The sequence below is a fragment of the Oryza glaberrima genome, chromosome 1, assembly GCF_000147395.1.
Source record: "Oryza glaberrima chromosome 1, OglaRS2, whole genome shotgun sequence".
In the NCBI taxonomy this organism is placed as follows: domain Eukaryota; kingdom Viridiplantae; phylum Streptophyta; class Magnoliopsida; order Poales; family Poaceae; genus Oryza; species Oryza glaberrima.
In genome coordinates, this window is record NC_068326.1 from 8,685,094 (window position 1) to 8,712,674 (window position 27,581).

At 42.7% G+C, this 27,581-nt stretch overlaps 2 protein-coding genes across 4 annotated transcripts; both read left to right on the forward strand.

The window, feature by feature from the left end:
* Positions 1 to 8,589: 8,589 nt before the first annotated feature.
* LOC127778745 (uncharacterized) lies at positions 8,590 to 10,531 on the forward strand. The gene has a single exon (XM_052305395.1). It carries the CDS (start codon positions 8,669 to 8,671, stop codon positions 10,280 to 10,282), a length of 1,614 nt encoding a protein of 537 aa, XP_052161355.1. The 5' UTR covers positions 8,590 to 8,668; the 3' UTR covers positions 10,283 to 10,531.
* Positions 10,532 to 14,982: 4,451 nt separating this feature from the next.
* On the forward strand, positions 14,983 to 25,223 carry LOC127777313 (uncharacterized). Of its 3 annotated transcripts, XM_052303906.1 has the most exons (13): positions 14,983 to 16,847; positions 17,325 to 17,555; positions 18,779 to 18,908; positions 19,838 to 19,990; positions 20,108 to 20,340; positions 20,443 to 20,512; positions 20,768 to 20,974; positions 21,399 to 21,628; positions 22,647 to 22,725; positions 22,801 to 22,943; positions 24,417 to 24,571; positions 24,675 to 24,712; positions 24,801 to 25,223. In XM_052303906.1, coding segments are annotated over exons 1-11 (3,237 nt in total). In that variant the 5' UTR covers positions 14,983 to 15,087; the 3' UTR covers positions 24,418 to 24,571; positions 24,675 to 24,712; positions 24,801 to 25,223. The 3 variants fall into 3 exon arrangements, with proteins under 3 accessions (XP_052159866.1, XP_052159858.1, XP_052159851.1); XM_052303898.1 differs by having other exon boundaries at positions 24,417 to 24,712; XM_052303891.1 differs by having other exon boundaries at positions 24,417 to 24,688.
* Positions 25,224 to 27,581: the final 2,358 nt, after the last annotated feature.

Here is a 27,581-nt window from a genome sequence, read left to right on the forward strand (position 1 = left end):
TTTTATTGGTTTGCCGCCATTTTTCTGTTAACGTCCTTAAATTACGTTGTTTCCACCTTAATCCTGATGTTAATCCTGATGTGACACAGAACGGCCGTTAACACCGTAGACGGAAAAAGGAGCGCAAGGCATAGAGGCCCACCAGAAGAACCCCAACCAATTAGGAGCTGACACATGGCAGGGAACAGTAAAAGGGAACACATCACAGGAACAGGGAAGCCGCATCCTCAAATCAGGGGCTATACATAAAGATATAGGGCAAACAACATCTAGAATCACTTGCTAATTGCTAGTATGTTCACAACAGGAACAACAAAGGCCAAACGAGAAACATCCAGGGGTCTTGACCTGGTTCGAAGTCTCATATCTTCTAATTATTTGATATTAAAAGTCCATTCCCTAATATTCGTGTTTTTTTTCAAAGGCCAAACGAAAGGATAAATAAAGGCCTCATGCCACTTCTAAAACAAGTTAGTTTCAGTCCACTATCTAGTAGAAGTCCGGTATATTGGAGATGTAATCGATAGTGCAATGGTAAAGGGTGTGTAGTTTCAACCCAAGGTCTTGTATTCAATTCGCAACACGCTCACAATTTCTTCTTAAAAAAAATATTTGAACGAACGTCTCTTCCTTCAAATCTCTTTTCTTTTTTTTTTTACCTCTGAAACCCAAACTAAGCTTCCCAGTTGAGCTTAGCCTTGTCTGAGAATGTGTGTCGATAGTGCAATGATAAGGGGTGTGTAGTTTTAACCCCAAGGTCTCGTATTCAATTCGCAATACGCTCGCAATTTTTTCTTAAAAAATGTTTGAACGAACGTCTCTTCTTTCAAATCTTTTTTTTATTTTTATTACCTCTGAAACCCAAACTAAGCTTCCCAGTTGAGCTTAGCCTTTTCTGAGAGAGGAGTTTTACGGTACATTATACTTGCAATATATACTTACAGTATAAATAATCTAACGGTGTGGATTCATCCGATCTTCTTTTTACAGTATAAATTGTGAAGGGTATATTTGTCTTTCCATATTTTTTGCGGGGGATATTTTTGTATTTTCGCGTTCTATTCTTTAGTCAGATCCGGATAGTGAGAAAGGGACTCGTCCCATGCGCTACTGCCGCCGCCGACAGCCACCGCGTCGCGCCCCGGCCCGCTCGCCGCTGACAGCCACCATGATCAAGCGCCACCACACTCGCATGCTATCACGTATGGGGAGAGAGGAAGGGGAAGCAGCACAGAGCACTGGAGCAGCAACATCAGCTCTGCAGTTGCTGTGTGTCTCTGAGATAGTTGAACGAGTGTTGGTGATTCTTCAGAGTTCAGGCTAGCGTGCAAGATGGAGGTAGATGTGTGTCGTTAATGGCTTACGGCATCTGAACTACGATGTACTGAATACTGTTTCAATTGGAAGGAATCGCTCTGCCTCCACGCGCGCTCGTCCGTCGACAATCGATTCGCCGCCACGCACAATGTATTCCGAAGAAGCGCTGCTGCTCTAGCCGAACGTACTACGAGATCCAGAACTAATACCAACTAAACAACCCGTCCGAGATTAACTCCGGGTGCAAATAAATCTCAAATTCAAATTACTAAACAGCCCTTTCTATATTTTTCACAAATACCAAACTTACCCTTCTATATACCACAAATATGCTTACATTAGAATTCTACTGTAAAAGTTCTCTTCCGAGAATGCGCGATATCTGCTGAAAGAATACAGGACACATCGCCGTGCTGAATTTTACAATCCTGTCCAGGGTGCCCAACGAGGAGTACTCGTATCATCATTCACCGCCACCAGGTTGGTCTACCCATGTCAGAGTGAACTGTAGCCTACAACAGTTTGAAAATTTCAGGCCGTGTTTAGTTTTTCCTCTATTCCTAACTTTCTATTATATTATATCACATCAAAAACTTTCCTACACACATAGACTGTGTTTAGGTCACACTGAAGTTTGGAAGTTTAGTTGAAATTGGTACGATGTGATACAAAAGTTGTGTGTGTGTGTGAAGAGAAAATTGCATATCTACCATTATATAAGATTGGCTTCGCAGAAATACCATCACTTACATCGGCTTCGCTAGAATACCACTCCCAACTAGAACGGCTTCGCCAAAATGCCATTTTGGATAAAAATGGCCCTGGTTCTTCTCCCTTCCTCCAATGCCGGAGGAGCTTGTCGGCAGCCACCGGTGCCACCTTGCCGGCGACGATGGGGGCGCTGCCCTCCTCGTCGTCCCCACCTTTTCATCCTGCCCGCCGTGCTAGGAGGAGGCCTCAGCCGACGTCATCAACATGGAGATGAACTCATCGGCGACGGAGGCGGGGTGGACGAACTCTCCGGCGATGGGGGTGACGCGTCGAGGTGCGGCGGAAGAACACGTTGAGGATGGGGGCGGTGCGTCGAGGCGGTAGATGAACTCGCCGGCGATGGGGACGATTCGTCGAATTCGCCGGCGACGGAGGCGGCGCGTCGTGGAGACAGAAGGCGATGGGGGCGGCGCAGCTAGGTGAGGCGGACAAACTCGCCGGAGAAGAGCACCGTCGTCCGCTTCTCATCTCACCCGCCGCTACCGCGCCGCGCGGCATTGCCGTTTGCTCGTGCCGGAGGTGGAAGAGACAGATGTAGGGTCATTTTCGTCCAAAATGGCATTTTGGCGAAGCCGTTCTAGTTGGGAGTGATATTCTAGCGAAGCCGATTTAAGCGATGGTATTTCTGCGAAGCCAATCTTATGCGATGGTAGATATGCAATTTTCTCGTGTGTGAAAGGTTTGATGTGATGGAAAGTTGGAGGTTTGGAAAAAAACTTTGGAACTAAACATGGACATAAACTTCCAACTTTTTTTCTAAACTCCCAATTTTCTTTAAACTTTTAACTTTTTTCAGAAACTAAACACACTCTCAGTTAGAAATGTAATTGGTTCCTTACGCTTGATTATGATCGTTACAAATCAAATGTTCTAACAGTATGGTTTTTTTAAGGGAATTCTAACAGTATAGTAAAAGGGATCGGAGTTATAAATCCTGAACTGAAAACATTGGTGACATGACCCTCAGGTTCTGCACCCAACATGTAACTACGGGCCTGTTTAGATCCCCTGGCAAAATTTTACACCCTATCATATCAAATGTTTAGACGCATGCGTAGAATATTAAATATAAATGATGTGACCATGGCTACCACGGATGCAACCATTGCTCACATCATGGATGAACAAGAAGATATCAAGATCAAGTCCTCCAAGTGCTGGAATCCGATTCGGCCACCTACTACACTGCTGACTTCAAACGGCCGCCGAATCTGCATACGACCTCCGTTTTCGGCCCGTGAGTACTTGATGGAAAGCTCATGGAGTCCTCTTTCCAATGGATCCAGCCTCATTGCGAAATTCCATCTTATGGAGCCGCAATTGAAGCAACAAGGTGCTGCGTCACCTATAATGGGCCTATGGGCTTGTAACTTCGTCTGGGACCCCGGCCCAAGTGCGGCCCATGTGGGGTGCGCCCCAACCAGGTGGAGCACGACCCTAGGGTTCCCTTAGGTCGTCCTCCCACCTCCTTAAATAGTTAGGTACCCCTTTAGAGTTTCTTGGGTTTTGATTAATTGTAAGTTTAGCCATTGCTACTTCGCTTGCAGCGCGCGTGTCGGCTAGACCGTCCGTCTGCTTGTTCGGAACCCCACTTTATAGTGTATCAATTTATCTTTGTGTGTCTTGTCTATCTAGCAATTCAGTTGCTTTATATCTTGTTCTTGCTTGTTCTCGATTGCTTGCAGGAATAGGGTTGGTCTGCACCGGCAAGATCAGCAACCCACGGAGAGGTGTATCGATCGCTAAGGCGCAACACAACGTCTAGTACGGTTGTAGTCGGATCGTCAACGTTTCTCCCAAATCGTAGTTATTACAACTCACCGAAAGATCGGGCCAACAACAGCCTTGAGTGTCGAGAGGAACTCAGGGTTCATCAGGTGGTATCAGAGCTTTCGTTGCCCGGTGAGTTTTTATCTTCCTATAACCAGAAAATAGCCATACAAAAAAAATTCTCATCATTTACCGAGCCATATTTGTGCCATTGCATTGTTCATTTCAGTTTTTGCTTTGTTGAGTTTGCGTTGCATCGTCTAGTCGTGTTGCTGGTCTTAGCGTTTAGTCCGTTTAGAGTTTCGAGTTCTGGTCACGTTTAGTACCTCTGTCGCCGCCGCTGTCGTGTCTTTGTTATCGTCGGGACCTACAAAAACGGAATCGTCTTTCCACCAAGGTTCCATTTTTCTAGTTTTCAGAAGCTTTTGTCGGTCGGTCTTGGAGTTGCTGAGTTGCATCAAGGGTTTGTCGTCTGTATTTGGCCGTGCTTGTTTCTGTTGCGCGAGGAAGAGGAGAGAAAGAAAAGATAACAGATCGGTTTTTGGAGGAAGTTTTGCAGATTAGATCAATCAGGTTGGTTAGTTTCCATCTAAGGCCAAACTTTCCACTTGGGCCGAGTCTATTTCCTCCCCCACGCGTGAAGACCGGTTGGCGCCATCTCCTTTTGTCGCCCACTTTCTGAGTCCGACTCCCTCCCTCTCACGTCGGTTTCGCCTGTTCCGAGTTGTGTCAAACACCTTGGTGAATTTTTGTTTGGTGTCAGTTTCGAGATCCGTTTGGAAAAACGGAACCAGTATAAATTCAGCATTCCATTTTTGTATAATTTTAATTTTTGAGTTTGGACTTTTACATTTGAGTCCCTGTAAATTTTTTGTTTACGTTTGAGTCCCTGTAACCTTACATTAAGGTCCTTGAGTCAGTTTTTGTTAAAAAGAATAAAGAAAAAAAAAGTGAGAAAAAAAAAGGCAGAAAGGTGCATAAAAAAAAGAAAAGAAAAGAAAAGCCGCACCAAAAAAAAAACAACAGAAAAGAAAAGGAAAGAAAAAAAAAAGAAAAGAAGAAAGAAGAAAGAAAGAAAAGAGAAAATACTGTTATGTTTGAGCTGAACTTCATATATCAGAGTTGTGCATGAGTTGTTTCTAGTGCTATCTTGTGGTATCGTTTGTGTCTAGGCTCGCGTCTCTAGTACGTTCTAGCCTAGGACCAGCACGGTACTTGACTTTGAACAATTATTCAACTTTGCATTCTCTAATTTGAGCATTTGCTATTCCTTTGCTACATATTTAAGCCTATCCAGAGCTCCACAGATTTGATTGCAGCCGTACAACAAGTGTTTGCCAAGGCATCGATACATCCAACCTCCATTGGGGTGCTTGTTTGAGTCGGTGTATGTCACCATTCCGCTTGCATTGGTAAGAACTTGTAAGAGCTCGATGTAAAGCTTGAGTGTGTGTGATTTGTGAGCTTCCACTACCTAGTAGTTGATAGGAACGTATATATTCTTGTATATGTTTCTTGTTTGCTACTAACTATGGCAGGGTTACACAAAGAGTTTGGAGCTGTTCGTGCTCCATGTGGACATTTTCACTTGCGACAACACATGGCAAGTGACCAGCATGACGCAAATAAGGTACATGATCATAATCTTGCAAGAGTGGAGTCTGTTTTGCCATCTTTTGATGGGAAGTATGATTCCGCTGCATACATTAATTGGGAGCTAGCAGTAGAAAAACAATTTGATGAGTATGATTTCTCTAATGCTCAAATGATTAAGGCTGCTAGTAATAAGTGTACCGGTTCTGCATCTTTTTGGTGGCATACTGTGGGAAATGAGCTTGAAACTTGGGATGAATGCAAAATACTAATGAGAAAAAGATTTGTGTTTTCATACTATAGACGTGCTCTCCTTGAGAAATTTGAACATCTAAAACAAGGTGACAAAACTGTTAGGGAGTACTTTCATGATTTTAAAATTTGTATCACTTATAGTGGTTTACAAGAATCTTATGAGAACACAATGACTAGATTTTTCAGAGGGCTTAATTCCAATATTCAGGCTGGGCTTGTTAATGTGACATATAATCATATAGGCCAATTGTTTATGCTTGCTTGCAATGTTGAGCGCAAAATTTTGGAGAACCCGACGCAGCAACAAGCTATGCGTGTGCCTCCTATCGCTGATGTTTTGCAGGAAGTTCAGAACAGTCCCCAAAATGAGAAGAACGATATGTTTGAGATGTCACTTCCATCACTCGCGAATGAGGAGAAGGCTGATGCACCTACATTATCTAAAGAGGGCATAAAAGGTAAATTAAATGGTGCAGAAATTACTCAAGGTGAGTATGCTTCTGATGAATTACATTTTTCCACTTTCCATGCTGACCTAGAGCAAACTTTAGTGGAACCTACTTCTGAATTGCCTTTGTCACAAGTTGATTTGCATTCTGTTCCTTGTGATAAAGAAGAGTTGTGCGATAGTACTTCACTTATATCCATTCCACAACTAGTGAATGAACATGCTACTTTTAATCTTGATTCTCCATGTACTGAATATAAGTATGTTATTCACACGTCCAGCGAGAATGATGAACTTCAATTGCAATCTTCTTTAAATACATTGGGCTATATTATGTTTGATGGTTCTTGTGAGCTCAATTGTTTGAAGGACAAAATATTTGCTCATTCTGATTTGCCATGTCCTCGTAATGTTATATTTCACATATTTGGCAATTATAATGATCTTGGAATATATTTTGTGCATAGAGTTTACGTTTGCTCAGATTTAGAACTTCCTGTACATGTGGATAAAACATGCAAGCTACAGAAAAATGTTATTGCTAACCAAATTGTCTCAAGTTTGCCTTGTTTTGATTGGAAGAAACAGGTTGTTGTAAATGGACTACGCAAAGAGCACCATATGGAAAAACCGAGGACGGTTTTCCGTGAAGAAGGGGAGGATGATGTGACCATGGCTACCACGGATGCAACCATTGCTCACATCATGGATGAACAAGAAGATATCAAGATCAAGTCCTCCAAGTGCTGGAATCCGATTCGGCCACCTACTACACTGCTGACTTCAAACGGCCGCCGAATCTGCATACGACCTCCGTTTTCGGCCCGTGAGTACTTGATGGAAAGCTCATGGAGTCCTCTTTCCAATGGATCCAGCCTCATTGCGAAATTCCATCTTATGGAGCCGCAATTGAAGCAACAAGGTGCTGCGTCACCTATAATGGGCCTATGGGCTTGTAACTTCGTCTGGGACCCCGGCCCAAGTGCGGCCCATGTGGGGTGCGCCCCAACCAGGTGGAGCACGACCCTAGGGTTCCCTTAGGTCGTCCTCCCACCTCCTTAAATAGTTAGGTACCCCTTTAGAGTTTCTTGGGTTTTGATTAATTGTAAGTTTAGCCATTGCTACTTCGCTTGCAGCGCGCGTGTCGGCTAGACCGTCCGTCTGCTTGTTCGGAACCCCACTTTATAGTGTATCAATTTATCTTTGTGTGTCTTGTCTATCTAGCAATTCAGTTGCTTTATATCTTGTTCTTGCTTGTTCTCGATTGCTTGCAGGAATAGGGTTGGTCTGCACCGGCAAGATCAGCAACCCACGGAGAGGTGTATCGATCGCTAAGGCGCAACACAACGTCTAGTACGGTTGTAGTCGGATCGTCAACGTTTCTCCCAAATCGTAGTTATCACAACTCACCGAAAGATCGGGCCAACAACAGCCTTGAGTGTCGAGAGGAACTCAGGGTTCATCAATAAACGAAAAAATAACTAATTACATAGATTGCATGCAAATTGCGAGACGAATCTTTTAAGTCTAATTGTGCTATAATTTGACAATGTGGTGCTACAGTAAACATTTACTAATGATGGATTAATTAGGCTTAATAAATTCATCTCACGGTTTACAAGCGAATTATGTAATTTGTTTTGTTATTAGACTATGTTTAATACTTCAAATGTGTGTTCGTATATCCGATGTGACACGCCAAAATTTTACACCCTGAATCTAAACACAGCATACACTGTATAGGCTAGTATATAAGTTCTGCTACAAACGACTGAGCTCCAAAGAGGGATGCAGATCGTCTACGGTACTCTATGTGTAGTACTGTAGAGGATCTCAATTGTCCAAAGAGATGTGTATATGCTCTCGAGAGATACAGTATGCATCATTCTAGACAAAGATATTAAAGCTGTACCGCTCTACGGTGTACTTGTGTCTATCCAAAATTAGATCACTGGGTTTAGCTGAGTCTGACAATTACTACCTCCGTTTCAAATTATAAGCCATAAGCTGCTTTAATTTTTCATAATCAAACTTCTTTAAATTTGATTAAATTTATAAAAAAGTAATTTAAGATTTTCATGTCCTCCGTATTTCAGGACATCCAAGTTTTTTTTTTAAAAAAAATACAAGATTTCAAATTTGGAGATGATCCACTCATCCTCCATATAGGTAGGCAAAAAAACCAAATAATATTTGAGTGGATCTATACCCGCAAGGTAGGCAAAGCTCCACACAAACGGAGTCCACCTTGGCCCGGATTGGCACCAAACCGACCAGCCTCAACCCCCTCTCCACCTTCCACTACTCACCACCGGTGGATCCTACCCTCTCGCTGAAATCTGGGGCCCACGCTACCTGGTCCCACACGTCATCGTCACGTACTCCAGGCTCTAGCCTAGTAGTAGGACGCTGCGGATCTACCCCGATTTATCCCGACGGCCACGCCACCCCACCTCTCCTCCGCCGCCTTCCACCCTCTCTCTCGAGAGCCCAGATCCAAATCCGAGCGAGCCGATGAATTTCTTCAGCTCCGTCCTCTCCGCCGCCGGCGTCGGCGGCGACGAGCACGAGGAGGAGCGGGGAGAGGGGGAGGAAGCCGCGGCGGAGCAGGGGGAGGAGGGGGAGGCGGAGTCCGGCGGCGGGTGGAGCTTCGGTGGGCTGATCAAGACGTTGGCGGAGGAGATCGATGTGCGGCCGCGCGACGAGCAGGAGGCGGAGGAGGGCGGGGAGGAGGTGGCGGAGGGGGAGGGGGAGGTCGAGGAGGAGGCTGATGCGGGCGGCGGGTGGATCTTCGGCGGGCTGATCAAGACGTTGGCGGAGGAGATAGAGGAGCAGCGGAAGGTGAACAGCCAGCTGGAAGCCGAGGAGGAGGCGGCGGCTGCTGCTGCTGCGGCTGCCGCGGCGGCGGCGGAAGAGGAGGGAGGGGAAACCGCGGGTTCGGGCGACGGCGGGGAGTGGAGCTTCGGGGGCCTGATCCAGACGTTCGCGACGCGGTCGGAGTCGGTGCTCGAGGGCTACCGCCGCGACATCCAGGACCTCGGCTCGGGCCTCCGCCTCGAGACGGCAACCCTCCGCGCCGCCGCCGCGCGGGCCGCCGCGGCGTTCCCCGGCGCGCTCGAGGCCGGCGCGTCCGCCGCCTCCAACAGGCTCGAGTCCGTCGGCCAGGCAGTCGACGACCTCGGCGCCGCCGCCGCCGTCCTCCTCTCCCACGCCAACGAGGCCCTCCGATCCGTCGACGCCGACGGCGAGGATGGCGCCGGTGACGGCTCCTCCCATCCCTCCGACTCCGCCTCCGCCTCCGGCGCCTCCTGGCGCGCGTCATTGCCGTCCAAGAAGTACACCCGTTTCGAGGCGCAGGTGCTCGCGCTGCGCGCCGACCCTGCCACCTTCACCGAGGAGCCGGAGGATGCCGATGGGTTCGCTAAGTGGCGGGATGCGTTCAGAATCGATGAGAGGAAAGAGGAGATCGAGGGGGTGCTGAAGGAGAGCCCCGGGCTGGAGAGCTTCGTAGAGAGGCTTGTGCCATCGGTGGTAGACTATGACATGTTCTGGTGCCGGTATTTCTTCGCCGTCGATAAGCTCAGACAAGCCGAGGATGTCCGCACCAAGCTTGTGACCAGGGCAATGTCAAAGGAGGATGAGGAAGAGCTCAGCTGGGATGTCGATGATGATGATGAGGATGACGACCATGGTGATCACAAGGAAGGTGCCAACACCGTAGTGAATAAGAAAGAAGAGCAAATTGAGGAGCCTGTTAGCCACAAAACAGAGGATGATAAACAAGGAGCGGATACACCTGATGTTTCAGAAGACAAGAAGACTACTCTGGCAGCTGAGAAGGATGGCAATGGCGAATCCAAGGATGAAGTAGCAGCACCAAAGTCGAGCAATGACATGGGGCGAGAAGAGAAAATCGACTCGTCTAAGGAGAGTGAATTCTCAGCGGCGTCTCCTCCATCTGCACAGGAGGAAGATCTTAGCTGGGAGGAGATCGAAGATGTTGGTGATGAAGATGAGAAGAAAAAACCGATTCCACGGTCAAGCCCTCCTAGTAAAGCTGAGGATATCAGAAAACGATTTAGTTCTGTCGAAGATGATGAAGAGCTGAGTTGGGATATTGATGAGTGAAAAAACCTCTGCATCACTTAATTTAGTGGTCTGAAAGTTGTCAGCTTAAAATGTTATCACACTTTTTTCCACTTTGGTGTCAATTGGGATTTCCACAGTGCTGGTTGACATATGATGTGAATATTGGATGGTCACTAGTCATTCAAATTCAATGGGGTTGTTTGTTTGATTACTGCCCCTGTAAAATTTTCAATAGAATGGTAGGGTTCTTCTGTTATGAACTTACGATTGGTAATTTGATTTCACATAGTGCCTACTTTTCTTCTTGAAGACAGCCTAGTGCTTTTCTTGCTGGTCAAATACTCATGGATTCAATGGATATCCATTTTGATTGATTATGATACCCTATTTAAAACACTTGCTCATAAATCAACTCATGCATTGTCATCATAGTTCATCAATAACTGGAGAATATATGCCTCAACTCATCAAATGCTTGAAGGCATTGGGTACTGGGGAGTATGGTTTATAAAGCCAATACTTGCACTGAAATTGCCACCTGCTGTCTTCCTTGGTCTTGTTTTCTTCTCTTCAATTTGACTTTGCTATAGCTGATATATGGATATAGCTATGTCTTTCTTCCTTTTGGTACAACAGTGTGAAATTGTACTGAATAAAGACTGAACTGCATGATGACTCATGACTTGCATCTATTTGTTGTATAGTTGTAGGTGCATTTTAAACATTTTTTTTTAAATATCCTCATTTGGATTGATTTTCTCTTTTGGCCTATAACTCAACCCTGAAAGAGAGACAGTGAACCGCCTTTTCATTTTCTTTTATTACAGTAACCCTTTCACCTTTGTTTCCCGAGAAAATATGATTTCTGAAAAGACCTTACGCTATAGCTGCATTTTTGTGTTCTTTGTTCCGAACTCCTCTAGACATAACGACCAATATTAAAAAATGAATTAGTCGTAAATACGAACACCCGTAATCTAAGACTTATTACTTATTAGAGCAGGTATAATAAGGCGGTAGATGCTGGCGATAGGATGACTATGTCAGCGTTAATGCTTAGCTGGAGGTGAAAAAGGTGGTGAGAGAGATTAAGCGGGCGACTAATTAGTCGCTAGCTGCTCACACTATCTAAGGCAATTGCATTTAACTGTAGTTGGCTGCATGCTATGGCAACGTAAGAAGCTGGGTGGGGTCACCCTCATTCTACCGCATACATAAGGTGGTGAGAGAGATTAAGCTGGAGGTGAAAAAGGTGGTGAGAGAGATTAAGTGGGCGACTAATTAGTCGCTAGTTGCTCACACTATCCAAGGCAATTGCATTTAGCTGTTGTTGGCTGCATACTATGGCAACGCAAGAAGCTGGGTGGGGTCACCCTCATTCTACCGCATGCAATTGTTCATGGTTGATGGGAATTATGTAGCGATAGAAGATACTTTCTCCGTTTCATAATGTAAGTCATTCTATCATTTCCCACATTCATATAGATGTGTATATATATATATGTGTGTGTGTTTAGAATCATTAACATCTATATGAATGTGGGAAATGCTAGAAAGTTTTACATTATGAAACAGAGGGAGTAGTAGATACCTATTGTATACACTAGCTGTTAGATTGGAACCATGCCATTATAATTTTCCAAAATTTGATATATGTTTTCCTGACCCACATATCATTGACTCATGTGGGTCCTACATGTCATTGAGATACCGATGGCATATCTCAAACTTTGCAAAATTATAATGGTATGGTTCCAAATTACCCTTATTTTTATAGCCGTTAGCTGGCTATACTATTGACATTGCTCTTAGTCTGAGTGAAAAAGTTCTACTACCAAAATACTAACTAGTTGAGCTAATCAGTTAGAATCCTTCCTTCAATAGTTAAAGAAACAACTACAAATCGGACAATCGATTTTTTCTCAAAAAATTAGGCATTGTTTCACCTCTTATAAAGCAATGTTTTAGCATTTAGTGAGGATGTGAAACAAAATCGGATCGTCAGATGAAATAATTTGCTTCAACATATGTAAGAAATGATTTAAAGACATTGAAACATCAACAAGATCCAAGTGAAATAAAAAAAAAAGAAACACCATAAAAAAACCCCACACTTCGATCTAACTAGTGAAACATCCAGACAAATAGACTAAAACATCAAAAAATCATCTTAAAAAAACACCAACTAGATCCACTTCTTTTTTATCTCCAATGGTTAGCCAGATCGTTGGCGACAACACCGCGTCGGTGGCGGGGGCTACTGAGTTGGGGCTAGGGATCTTGTTGCCGTTGTCGTCGCCATAGCCACTGGTGGACCCTGGCTAGCCGGGGAATAAGGTGGCGGCATTCAGTGCCGTTGTCGTCGCGGAGGAGGAGTGGGAAGAGAAGTGTGTGTTCCTCGCGTGGAGAGAAATGGTAGAGAGAGAGAGGGGAAGGGGAATGGATAGGACCGTGTCGGTGATATGGGTCCGGGGGTATCGTGTTTAGAGGGAGGAGGCTGGCCCCCAATGCCACATGGCCCTCCCCCGAGGGGAGTGAGGCCCGAGGTGGGGTGGCGGCCACTCTTTCCCAAAGACTAGACGGAGGAGGCTGCCCCCCAATGCCACGTGGCCCTCCCCTGAGGGGGGTCGGGCCCGAGGTGGGGCGGCGGCCACTCCCTCCCAAAGACTAGTCGGGGGAGGCTGCCCCCCAATGCCACGTGGCCCTCCCCCGAGGGGAGTGAGGCCCGAGGTGGGCTGGCGGCTACTCCTTCCCAAAGACTAGTCTGAGGAGGCTGCCCCCCAATGCCATGTGGCCCTCCCCTGAGGGGGGTCGGGCCCGAGGTGGGGCGGCGGCCACTCCTTCCCAAAGACTAGTCGGAGGAGGTTGCCCCCCAATGCCATGTGGCCCTCCCCTGAGGGGGGTCGGGCCCGAGGTGGGGCGGCGGCCACTCCTTCCCAAAGACTAGTCGGAGGAGGCTGCCCCCCAATGTCATGTGGCCCTCCCCCGAGGGGGGTCGGGCCTGAGGTGAGGCGGCGGCCACTCCCTCCCAGAGATTGGACGGAGGAGGCTGCCCCCCAATGCCACGTGGCCCTCCCCCGAGGGGGGAAACGGGCTCGAAGTCAGGCGGCGACCGCCCCCTCCTGTGACTAGGGGTCGGGCTCCCCCGACCCCCTCTCTAGGTCACCACGTACGGTGGGTTAGGTGTCCACCTATAGGTGCCCACCTACCCGCATTTAATGCGGCGTGCGGTGTACTCAACCGGTCTATGACCGGTCGAATGACCGATGGGACTGGGTAGTGCGCCTGTGCGCTGCTCGTGTGTCAGGCGGCGTGCAGCCTGACATGTCCCATCAAATAATGATGGTGAGAGGTTCTCATCCTCTTATCCCGGCCGGAGTCGGTCCTCCCGCTCTGGTCAAAGCTAGGCTCTCGTTTCCCGGTGTAATAGGAGCCCAGAAGTCTTCACCCATTAAATGGTGAATGACATGTGCGCCCCCCGTGTTAGGCAGCATGGTGTGGTAGGCCCCACGACCGAGGCGACGTGTATGCGGCTTCCAAGTTAAGAAATAACACATGCATTTAATGCAAAGATGGTAATACTTCTCGAGGAAGTTAGGTTGTTGGGCCTATGTGATATCCCCTTGAACTATAAAAGGAGGAACTTGCCCACCGAGAAAGGGGACGACTCTCAAAAAACCTGAACTTGTGGAGGAGGGAAGTAAGAGTGTTCTCCCAAGTTTAGGAACCCTTGTAACTCTCAGTCTAAATCCCATACACAGGAGTAGGGTATTACGCTTCATAGCGGCCCGAACCTGTATAAACCCCTTTTGTCTCATCGTCTTTGGGGGATTGAACCCCCTCAAGATCACACAGTTTCGCTCACCAAATCCTCGAATCTCACCCGCTGCCCCCGGCTGAACTCACAAAGGGGGGCCTCACAGTTTCCTAGTGGAGGAGTTCATTCTCCGACAGACCGAGAGAAAGGAGAGAAAAGGGCGGTGAGGCGTGGTCACCCGATATTCTCTTTCCCATAGGCGCCTGAGCCAGAGCGTTCTCGAATAGATACACTTCCATGCGTGATTAGTGTCATTCTTCCGTGTGCTGCAAGTTCTTGATCCCCTCACGCGCACTAAATACCTTCGGATTGATGGATTGGGAGAAAGTAGCCCTGGCCAACTTGCGTAGAGCAAGGGACATGGTGTTGGGACAATTTTTAGCAACTTTAAAGGGAACTATTGGAGCCAATTTTTTAAAGGGAACTATTAGACCCACTTTTTTAAGAGTACACTAAATTTTAGGGTTGGGTTTTATTTGGGGATTCTGCCACACATGCTTAGGTTAAGGTGATAAGAGTACTATATCAGAAATAATCAGTTGAAATCCTAAAAAGCCAAAAACTTAGTGATATCATGGATATGCCACCGTTTTCTATCTCTTTAAGCGTGTGTTAGCCTGTTAGGTGGCACTTATGGATATTTAAATCTAGTGACATGTGTGCATGCACACTCCTATGTAGTTATTATTATTATTATTATTATTATTATTATTATTATTATTATTATTATTATTATATTTGAGCAATTTTGGGTATTTCAATTGTAGCACGTTCTCTCCACCCCGAGCTGTCCCATCCCGCTAGCACCACTAGCATATGATCCTGCCTTTTCTTCATCTTATTTTTCTATTTTTAATACTCCCATTACTGATTGCTGATAGTGACGAGTAATGATATACAGGGCCGATTCAATCCATTTCCGTTTCTATTTTTCTTCTCCTTTATCTGTCCATGGCCCCACCCCTCAGCCTCTCCTGACAACGAAGCCCACGTCCCCTCCCTCGCCGCGCCGCCGCCGCCGCCGGCGATGGATCCGGCCGCCGATCCGCTGTCCGCCTCCGCCCCATTCCCCACCATCCCCGCCGCCTCGAGCCCCAGGCACCCCCGCGCCGCCAGGCCGCGGCGCCAGCCCGCGCCCTTCCGGTCGTCGGACCACCCCGGCGCCGCCTCCGCCTCCGCCTCCGCCTCCTCGTCCTCGTCGTCGTCGTCGACGCGGCGCCTCGGCGTCGATCTCCCGGTCCGCCACGGCGTGCGGCGTGGCGCTGGGGCCGCGGGATCGCGCGCTCCCTCGGGCTTCGTCTTCGGCGGCGGCGGCGGCGGCGGGGACACCGCGGCGCCCGGCCTCGTCGACGTGGAGGGGTGCTCGCCGACGTCGGCGAGCTCCTGGAGCTCGTCCAGCTTCGTGTTCGGGGCGTCGGACACGAGGAGCAGCTTCTCGTTTGGATCCAGCAAGGCCGCACCGTCGTCGAGCTTCTCAGCAACGGTGGGCGAGCTCACCATAGATGATCCCCGCAATAGGCAAGGCGATGCCGATGTTTCTGGAGGAAATGGTTCACTTCCGGAGATGATTACGGATTCGGTTTTGAGTCCGAATATTGTTCGTCAAGAGATCGATCACCGTGATGAAGGGCTTGGTGCTCCTTCTCAAACAATGGGACGCGAGAGTACAGAGAGTAGCTGCTCACTAGTTGGTCAAGTGGATAGGCCATCACTATGTACCGCAGAAAATGTTGCTACGCAATTCGCAAAGGATGAAGGCAAAATTTCTGCAGATGGTGCTGATAGCAGGGAGAGTAAATCTGTTTTTGTCTTTGGTGAGAATTCTGAGGAAAGGGGGTTCACTACAAAAATAACAGAAACTGAAATTAAGAAGGGAGATTCAGTAGAGAAAAAGATTGTAGCATTTGGTTCTGATCAGCTTGATGCCTCAGTTGCCGAAGGTAATGCATGCACCGAGTCCAGTTTTCAGGGTGAAAGGCATGGATGTGGCTCAAGTATGAGGGATCATCGTGGAGTTTCCACTAGAGCAAAAGCCTCAAATGCTTTACCTTTTGGCCTTGTAGTTCAGGATAGTGGTGCAAAGGTTTCTTCCACAAAGTTGTCTGATGAAAGACGAAGCGCTGGAGTACCAACATCAGAACTTGGCGATTTGGGGTTGGTTGATGAGCAATCCTTTACTGTACGTGACAACGATGCAACGTCCAGAGAATATGGAGGGGTTAAGGGTGTGAGCATGAATAAAAGAGCAGTTCAACAAGAGAAGTTCTCAGCCCACCAGGTGCCGCTACCACTCTTTATAAGCGATCAGAAAGCAGCTCCAGAAGTAAATTTGCATTTGAAGGAAGTCACTAACTTCGGACTAGAGGACTCTGATATCAGTAAAGGAAACTCTGGCACAAAGGAAGAAGATGTTAACTGCTTTAGCCCGCAAGCAACAGAGAGTAATCATGACAGAACAGTGTTTACTTCTGTGACAAACCTGGAAAATTCTAGTCGTTCTGATTTCATATTTGCGGCATCAACTGATCATAGTAAATTGCACTCACAAAGACGACCTAGCAAGAAAAAAATTGGAGGAATGAGTAATCATGCTAATTCTGTTGAAAGCCGTCCGTCATCTGCCATTGGTCTTGCACACTCAGAAATCTCAAGGCAGCAATACACAGATTTACCTGCTCAATGGACCAAATACAACAAAGTAGATCCTAAAACAGTTACAGTGAGTGTAGGACCAGCAATTAAGGAAAACATTGGACATCAAGAAGACTGTGAAACATGGCGTATAAGGTTCTCAAATCAGCCTTTGTCTTTAGTCACAGGCTTTTTAATTATACACGTTTTGGCATGTATACCAATTCCTTTTCAATAACTTACCTCTCAGCAACCAATTTTATTCTCAAATACAGACAAGCGTATGGTGGTTCTTTACATGTGCCGACGCACAGCATCCCTTTCAATGCCTTGTAATTTATAAATTTTGCAAATAGATTTTTATTGCATTGCTGTTTATTTACTTATTTTGGTTTATTTGTAGCAACGCAATCATTTGAGAAGTACAACCCTTTATTACTTAATATAAGACTACTTGCAGATCTTCCGTAACTGAACAAATGATATACATAACACTGTATATCAACCAACCAAATTCAGAAATAAGTATTTTACAATTCGACTGTGATTCAAACAATGGCACACATGTTTTTTCAATATTTTGTGATATTTGGCTTTGCCGCTTTTTAAGCTAAATTATTTGATGTGCATTAGGGGGAACCAAGCATATGCTGAAGGACAGTTAGCTAAGGCTGAGGAGTGCTATACCCATGGAATCAATTCTGTTTCTTTGAATGAGGCTTCTTGGAAATCATTGATGCTGTGCTACAGCAATCGTGCAGCTACTCGGATGTCTCTTGGTAGGATGAGAGAGGCCCTTTCTGATTGTCGAAAAGCCACTGATATTGATTCCAGCTTTCTGAAGGCTCAAATCAGAGCTGCCAAGTAAGATCAATGGCTAGGGATGTGCTTTCACTGAAGTGGCCAATATAATACGGCAAACTTTTGAAATTGCATTATAAATTCATATCATTTAGCATCAAAATATTAAGATATTTTATCATACATAAAAGATCAAGACATGGACTAATTAAATTAATTCTCCTAGGAATCAGTTATTTTTTTAATTCATCCTAATTGATTGCCGTATTTTTTGGCCTCCAGTTCTCAAAGTAAAGAAATATTTCCTTGTTTTAAAGTTTAAGGTCAAACTGTAACATTACTATCATAGCGTGATTACAACTTGCAAGGTGATACTATGTTGTTAGCCTTACTGATTCAAGCACCATAAATAGATGTTGTGTTTGTATCATTTATTCAATGAGCTGTGTACTCACGAATTAGTTAAGTACCATTACATAATCATGATCATTTTCTGAAACACACTACAGATATTAGTGTACCATCTTTTGAGTTTTCGAGAGCAAGCAATACAAGATATGGCCAAAATGCCCCTAAGGGTTACAATGTACTGTCACGCCGTGTCTAAGCTTGAGTGGGGTAACAGATGTTAGCTGTTACAGCTCTGCCTGACAACACTGTGTTGGATGGAGTCTCAACTGTAGTATTCCCAAACACGATGCCCTCGACAATTGCCACTGTCAAGGATATTTGCTAAAAGTCCAGCTGTGTCCTGTCCTTCATGCTGTATGCATCATTGGAGATGCCACGGCATTGTGAGCAGTTATCGCCTCCTCCAGATTGTGGGCGCTGCCACCAGTTTATGTCTAGGTTTAAATGGTTTATGGCGAATTTGTTAGGTAGGCAGGGCAGAGTTTCTGAGTTTCTAATTCAAGTCACTTATCTCTCATTTCATTCTTTTAAAAAAACTATATCGGGTGAATCATGTTTTGGCAAATGACCGTAATTTCATAGTGACACGTAATTAATTAACGAGTTTGAGGTTTGCTGTAGCCATTTTTGCATGATTTAGTCTAGAGAACAATTACTGTTAAATCTTGATGAAGGTAAAATGATTCCTCCGTCAAAGTTATATTCTGTGAGCTCAGCTCTGGGTCAGGGATGATGCTGAAATCAAATTCTGCATCACAGATTCAATAAGCATAACTAGATAATGCATTTAGTTGCTCATTTTTCTGGCCCTCAGTATACTTCATATTCAACATTGTGATTATGAACTAATCATTGTGCTTGTATAAATGGTATAGTTGCCTACTTGCTTTGGGGGATGTAGAAGAAGCACAAAAGGGTTTTGAAATATGTTTGAAGTCTAATCATGAAGCAAGCTTGGACAGTAAAATCACGGAAGAGGCTTCTGATGGCATAAAAAAAGCTAAGGTAGTCAGGTAGCGCAGAAAGTAATTATCTCATTTTCCGCTGTCATTTTCTAAATTTTGGCATATCTCTAGGAATCCTGGAATCTGTGAAATACGTTTCCTTTTACCATTAGTACATTAGTTTCTACTATGTTTTTTTGTAATCACAAGGTAAACAAGTTTGTAATTTGATTAAAATTTGATGACAACACACACATGTTATTCCTTTACTTATGAATAGCAAAATGAATAACTAGAAGCAAGCTGTTGAGGATCTCCTTGCAGAATAGCTATCTTAGTGGTGCTTATTTTACTTCCTCTAAAAAGAAGATCATGCTTATTTTGTGTGAAATTATTTTTTAATCTAAATTTGGTACATTAGAGGCCAGGGATGTTCTAAAACTAGATGTTATACCAACAGTAAAAATCTAGTTTTACATATCCTAAAGATTCATGCTGTTATGTATAACATTGCCAATCTCCTAAAGATTCATGTTACGTATCTCTTACTTCAACAGTACATACACCTTATAAACTCCCAACTTGTTGCCTCATATACCATTGAACGTGCCAGACAAACTGAGTGTAATTTAATATTACATAGTACGAGTATATGATAAATATGAGCAGACGCAGGTGGCAATGATGTTCACAGTACTTTTTTAAAATACAATCCTTTTACTGTGGCTGTTTGTAACATTTCTTCCCCTGGTTGCTTTCTAAACCAGACTTTTGGTCACTTTTTCTGTGACAGACTGATATATTTATTTCTTAATTCATTATATCCATTTAGTGAGAACTATCTTATTTAATGCAAAGGAAAAAACTTATCTTATTTTTACACCCTAATAAATTCTTTCAGGAATTATCTGTTCAAACCAAAATGCTTTGTAACTTTGTTACATGACAATTGACAATCTAATCAGTATGTTATTGTCTTTTTGTTGACAGAAAGTATCTAATTTTATGCTCCTATCCAAGGAATATATTGTAAAAAAGGAATTTGATAAGATACCCAGCGCCTTACAGATGATCTCTGATGCTTTGTCCACAAGTACTTATTCAGATAATTTGATGATGATGAAAGCAGAAGCTTTGTTACTGGTCTGTATTTACGGTAAATTTATTTTGCCTTGAACATGCCATACTGCTATGTTTTCATTGCTATCATCAGCTAGTGTATTTTTATTGGTTAACAATCGGTTTTCTGGGACTTAACAGTTACAACGATATGAAGAAGTAATTCGGTTTTGTGAAGAAACTCTACATCTGGCAGAGGAAAATAGCTTTTCTCCGTGTCAGCATTCAAAAATCATTGACTTGGACAATTGCAGTAGCTCTGTGAAATTGTGGCGTTATTATATTATAGCGAAGTCTTATTTCTTCATTGGAAAGCTTGAAGAGGCTCATCAGTTTTTAAAGAAGCTCGGACAGGAAGCACTTGTTGAATGCAGGCAATATTTTTAAATCAGTGGTTTGTTAATTTTATTTGTTTCTTGTATTCCATGCATCTTGTCTTATATAGTTTGCTAAGTTTGTGGAAACTAATTCAATAGGTACGGGAAGCAATCTCAGCAATCAGTTTCATCATTCTCCACGACAATCTGTGAACTACTTCGCCTTAAAGTATGCCATATGTTTGCCTTGTTAAGTTGTTTCAGTTTTAAGAGTTTTAGCTGATGGTATGATAGAGGCAGCAAATATGTGTTTTTCTCTGTCCACATGTTCTAACATAGTTTGTTTCCTTTATATCCAGCAATTTTCCTATACCTTATCCTCGTATTAATCATGTGCAAATATGATAGTCATACTCAAGAAATTGAACAAAAATTTCAAGGATTTCCCACTAGTGGCTTGAAATTATTGTTTGCTTCATTTCAGGCTGCTGGGAACAAAGCATTTCAAGCTGGTAAATATTCAGAGGCTGTGGAGCATTACACTGCTGCTTTGTTAAGCAATACCGAGTCACCGCGTTTTTCAGCAATCTGCTTTGCTAACCGCGCAGCTGCTTACCAAGCAATGGGCCAAATTTTAGATGCAATAGCAGATTGCTCACTAGCCATAGCCCTTGACTCCAATTATTCTAAGGTTCGTTAAAGTTTTCTTTTCTCTTGACCGAAATGACAACTGTAGCCATGTTCTTTCCTTTTCTTTATTTTGAAGAGTCTTGCCAAAACTATGTGTATAATCTTGTGTCATGCTGTCCATGTTTCTTTTACAAGTTACTTTGACAGTGTCTGTTCCTTCTTGTTGGATCATCCAGAGAAAATTGCCCTCCACTCTTATGGATCTTGTATCCTGGAGTTATTATTGATTTGTTTATCTGGAGCTACAACATTGATTTATTTCTTCTACATAATATGAACTTTATTTTTTATTGACAATATTTTACTGCATAAGTTTTGAATACTTCTATTGCTTGTTTATTTAGTTGATATGTGCTAAGTCTTTTACATAGATGGAGTTCTACCTGGATAACATTACCAACATGTTGTGCTTCCTATTTTTGTAGGCTATTTCTAGAAGAGCTGGTTTGTATGAACTTATAAGGGACTATGATCAGGCAGGGAATGATCTTCGTAGGTTAATTTCTCTTCTTGAGAGACAGCTTCAAGAAAATATATACATGTCTTCAGAAAAATCAGATGGTATTCGCAGCAGTCTGAACCGATCCAATCTTAAGCTTTCTGCTTTGGAGCGGGATGCCAAGAAGGGGATCTCACTGAATGTATATTTGATACTGTAAGTGCATACCCTTTAAAGATTTTAGTTCATGTTGAACATACAAAATCACATTCTTTATATAACAACATGCAATTCTATGATATAGATTGATGTTTTACCTATAACTTGTTCAGCTGTTGAATCTGTTTTTAAGTTATTTGAAACTGGTATTTCACTTTCTTACCTTATCAAGTTATATTATTCATGGTACCATCTTGTGCATTCAACAGGACTATCTGACTATATTTTTCTTTTAGGATGCACAACCTATGAGAAATCATGTTGTCAAAAGCTCCTTCACCAGTTTCCCAGTTCTCACACAATCACCCCAAACACTTGCACACACACATACTCACAGAAGTGGACAGCTATGTACTAAAATTGTTTCCTGTTCAAAAAATATGTACTAAAATTGCAATCACCAGCATCCAAGTTAGAGAGATTTTTTTTCCAGTGTCAAACCTTCTTGCATATGCACCTCAGCCTGCCGTGCATTTCTGTAGCTGGTGGTAGCATGTTGCCTGGGGCGTTCCTAAGTGTAGAAGGGCCTCAACTCTCTAATAATTCCAGTAGAGCCTGGGAACTATGGAAGCACTGGAATGGCTGTGTTTTTGAAGGGTAACCCAAATATTCAGGTGGTCCTACAAACTATAGCCTACGAGAGTAGCCATAGTGTTGGGCTGGAGCTTCTGCCGTTCAGGAGCTCCTCCTTCAGTCGCTCACCCTGGACAATTAAGTTTGATGTTGGTGGGATGGTCGTACTCGGCTTAGTCTCTTAAGTATGGGGAGTCAGTGTTTGTCGGTGTGTTTGGGTGAGGTTTCTTTGACCTCTCTTGGGTACTTTCTTTCCTCCTCTTAATGAAATGACATGCAAGTCTCTTGCGTGTTTGAGAAAAAAAAAACTTACAATAGGAAGAAAGGAGTACATTTTAAACCATGTTTAGAAGAAATTAATTCTGTATGAGTTTGTTCTGAAAGAAACCTTCTCCTCTACTGAAATTCGTTGGAAGTAAATTTACACCTTTTTTGCATGCAGAGGAATCGAACCATCTTGCACTTTCTTGGATATAAAGAAGGCATACCGCAAAGCAGCACTAAGGCATCATCCAGACAAAGTAATACTGAATACCATTTTCATCTAGTATGACTTTCCTTACTTTCTTCTCTTCTCTAATATTAATATGGCACAGGCTGGTAATTTTCTTGTGAGAAGTGAAAATATCAACGATGCAGTATGGAGAGATATTGCTAATGACATCCGCAAAGATGCTGACTATCTATTCAAACTAATTGGGAAAGCATATGCTATACTTTCGGACCCTACAACTAATTGGTATGCGATAATAGCTGCCGATCCATTTTGGTAACTTTGCTGTTACCATGTTTCATTTTTTTTCCCTTATAACGGAATCAGTGTCTCAGTAATCTGGACATTTTTGCGTGCTACAGTTTACTTTATCCTTCTTGTGTCCTTGTTTTCTGTTAGTTCAACTACAGTATGGAACACATACCCTAAAAAAAAATGCAATGCATGTTATGGAAATACTGAAACAGAAAAATTCCTGTATACCGTAAAATCACAAACTATAAAAAAATCCTGAAAGGGACATTATATTAAGAGTTCCCCTCATTTTCTGTAACAGAAAATTATGCTGCACTTTGGCTTTGCTTTGATTGGGAACAAGAATTTTTAATTATCATTGTGACTGCAGTACGACTAGCAAACTGTACTTCTTCCCCTTGCATAGTTGCATGCATGTTTATGTTCTTTCCTTTTTAAGTTACCTTGAAGCATGTTAGGTTATATCACAGAAACCAGCTGGAGTGCTAGATTAGACATTAACAAGCATTAGATTTGGTTGTGTTATTTTGAACTTTTGTACCTTTTATAATGCTTCTTATCTGATGGATCTGTTTTTTAATCAATATCCACCTGGTTTATCTAGAAAGCATATTCTGACGTGGTATTCAAGATCTGAATCTGGGGGCAAATTGCCGCATCTAAAAGTGGCAAATAGTTAAATATCTCGAATCTGGTGCTATGCCACTAATGTTTGAGAATCCTATATGCTTGGTCGTATGAACATGTGAACTGTGAGATAGTATGTCCTACTAATCATTAGACTTGAATGTGGGGCCTTGTTTACTTTGCCCTTTATCCGTTGCTTATGCTTCCGTTCATTCACTTATTTTTTGTACTGTTGAATTCCAAATTGTTTATTTTTTTGTATGAGGTTCCATATCTTCAACTGTTTGAATGCGCAAACTGAACTTGAGCTTCAAAGCAAGTTTATTTTTCTAAATCCAAAAAGTTTAAAATATTGTCTAATGTGGACTTAAAAGGAATGGCTATGTTTAGTTGAGAAGAGGAAAGGTAGAATGGAAGCTACCTAGAGCTGTAGAACCATTTCATGCCTACATTTCACAAGTAATTTGAACTGATGTTGCTAAATTAGCTGTTTGTTTTGTTTCCAGCGTCATATACATAAACAAATTCCAGTTGTTCTATATTATCCTCTCTGAATTCCATAAATACACACCTTGTGGATCCTTCGATCTATTTTTAGATAACAGGCATTTTACTACCCAGCTTTTGGAAGAAAGCCGAAAGAGAACAGAGTCTTGTAGGATCCTTCGATCTATGGTAGTTCAGTTTTAGGTGTCTAATTGTTCACTGTTTTTGCAACAGCAATTGGTTTGTCAGATATCACTGCCTTGTTGTTGATATTTGTTTAGTTTCTCTTGATGTCTAAAGCAAAATATCATCAGCTGCTTGCTAATTTTTGGCATTTACAATGTAATACAGAAAAGCAAATGATAGATGCACAATCTTTATTTTTCTGCGGGGATGTATACAGAATCTTTGATGTAGTAGTGCAAACAGCGCACATGAATATTACAGAAGTGGTCAGAGCAATGGAAACAATGACAGGAGCTTACAATGTTTGGAAAAATCATGAGGTGGTACACTGAAGAAACAGAAATGCATAATGGATCAGTCCTACCCTTTTTTTTCCCCTTTGAAGACTAGGTCCGACGCTAAAAGTTGGCTTCTGTTACGCAGGATTCAGGATGCCTGTGAGTCATGCCTAATCAACTGATGTCAGTTTTTTTTCTGCATGAATACCTTTACTCTGAAAAGCTGTCTATCCAGGTGTTCATGCCTAATCAATACTGTCTCTGTTTTCAGAAAAAGAAGCCTAGCCACTGATGTCAGAGTTTGCCGAATGCCAGGTTTGCGTCTCTTGGTGTGCAGAGTTTTTTGTTGTATGCCAGTGTTACTTCTCTTTCTCACAGCCAAAAAAAAAAAAAGATGTGCATAGATCCAATGGTATGTATAGTTCTTGAAGCAGTTGTAAATGGAATCAGAAACACTGTAAATACGGGAACACACCCATTTACATGAGCGTGGCAGAGGTATATGATTTGTTTGATGTGTTGATTGTAACACGGTGATTTTGTAACACACAGAGGGCAGGATTTTTTTTTTCTTTTTACCCTTTGAAGCTGCCCTCAGTACAGTTTTGTGTGAAACTGAACCAGTGAGTGATTCTTTTGTTGTAACAAACGATTAAAGCTGCATGAATGAATTGTGTGTTATTCTTGTTGCTAACTTGCTGGTTTTATTCTGTACTCCCTTCGTCCTAAAATATAGCAACCTAAGATGGGATGAGATCTATTCTAGGACAACGAATCTGGATATGCTCGTATCTAGATTTGATTTTGGGATGGAGAGAGTATTAACTTTCTTTGAAGCCGCACTTTGATATATTTGCGTAAAGAATGGGTCGCGTTCTGGAAGACGGTCAGTTCGGGACTTCGTGAGTCAAGTCAAAACTGGGCTGAAACCACTTGGCTGTTGCCGTGAACTCGCTTCCATGAGAGTATTATTCTCCAAGACATTTGGACCATAGCACCACTTTTCTAAAATGGAAAATGATAGCATCATTTGTCTGACATGGGATAAAATAGCTTAAACTGCTTAACCAACAATGCATTCTTGATACCTTAATCATTAGCAGCTTCTAATCCTGTCATGACCCCATACTTAAATCAGACCATCATCATCATGGTAGTTGATTCAAAAATCAAACGATAATTTGTTACCATCCAAAGCTAGAGCATAGGAGTATAGTAGAGCCAATCATGCAGTAGCTCAGTTTCTCAGAGACAGGAAGTTGGCAATGCCCCATTCAACTACAGTATGCTCTTCTGCACATTCCAATCGATCACAAGTTCCCATGTGAGTCAGTGCGTCGCAAGATTTTTCACAAGGAAACGTAGCATGTCCGCATCAGCCAGTCCAACATTCAGCATCATTTGATCAGTCCACTGGAGGGTCCATCGCTGGCAAACATCATCATCAACAGCGGCTGTCCATCCACAAAAATACATTTTTATATTTGATAATTATCTCGTCATGATTTGGGAGTTTGAGCTTGACCAGAAGAGGATTATGCATCGGGTCTGAAGATGTCACTGCAGATCAAAGACCGCTGCAAGAGAGATTCTCTATATTTAAGTTAATTCATATAAGTACAGATTTGTAACTACTAAGTATATCCGTTTCAAATAGTTTGTTATAAAATAAATTATTTCTTTACCTATCCCTTCTCATAACTAATCATAACTATTCTCTATTTAATTTTTTCATCTATTTTTTCTTATTAACCAATCACAAGTTTTCTTCAATTATTTTCATTTACTTTTTTATTACCCATGTTAACCAAAAAATACTTATATTTTAAAATGGAGGAAGTACAGTTATCTCTGTTTGCTGAAAACCGACAGATTTGAGGGCAACACAACTGCCTAGGCACTAGACTACGTTATCCCCAAAAGAGGGACATATATATAATTAAATTGCAGGAGATCTTAATATATACTAAACAATTAAGCATAAATATCACACTCATACTTTAAAATTAAATGTCGATCTTCAAATGAACTCCTCAAGAGAGTAATTAATAAAGCATGCATGGCGTGCAGGAATTTCAACATATTCCCACTGCTTATAACTTAATTAATTTTGTGATAGAAGGAATATGGGATTTTTTTTCTTTAAAGATAATAGAAGCTAGGAACAGGAGATATGATATGACATGCGTGATTCCTTTTTCTTTTGTTTGTTAATCTGTCTTCGATACAACTTTGTATGCAACTGAAAAGTGGCTCATTTGCCGTGGCAAGCTAAGAAAAGGAGGCCGGCTTAGTTTGTAGTTGCGTTAGTTTGTTGTCATTTTGGTCGTGTCCATTGTTTTCTTAATGTAAATATACTTTTGCGTGAAGTTTGATGTACTTTTCGAGATAGAAACATCAACTTTAAGCAATGGGCGACACAATTGGCGTATGCTAGAATTCATGTCTCGAGTAATTATATATTTGTCGATGGTTGATTATATTGGATGCTGACTTATATGATAGATGGAGATGCTCATAGTTGGAACCAAAGTGTATCGAAGACATGGTCATTCTTTCATGGTCCACTCAGCTGGAGGACTTTTCTTTTATTTACATGTGGTTGATGTCATGCATGGAAAATGTATGGGAAAAATGGAAATTAAGAGTGAAGAGAACCGTGCATCCTACTTGAGATAGTATTATGATTTTGCCAGACGAAAGATGTGGTAAAGATATAAAGAAGATAAAAAAAATAATGGAACATAACGAAAATTGTTATTAGCTATAGATGTTTATCTACAGTGCCGTGTCTGTATATATGTGAAATGGAGTTACAATATTGTAGATGCCAAACTAATGAGTTTATTCCATCCGTCCCAAAATAAACTAACATTTAGGGTCTAAATTAATTTTGTCTCAAAATATAAAAACCAATACCTACCTTCTTACCTACTACAGGTCCATGAATCGAAAAAATATTTCTTTAATAATTACTCATCTACCCATCCATTGATACTACTATTAATCAGGGATATTTCAGTCTTTTTTTCTTCATCCTTAAGTCATTGAG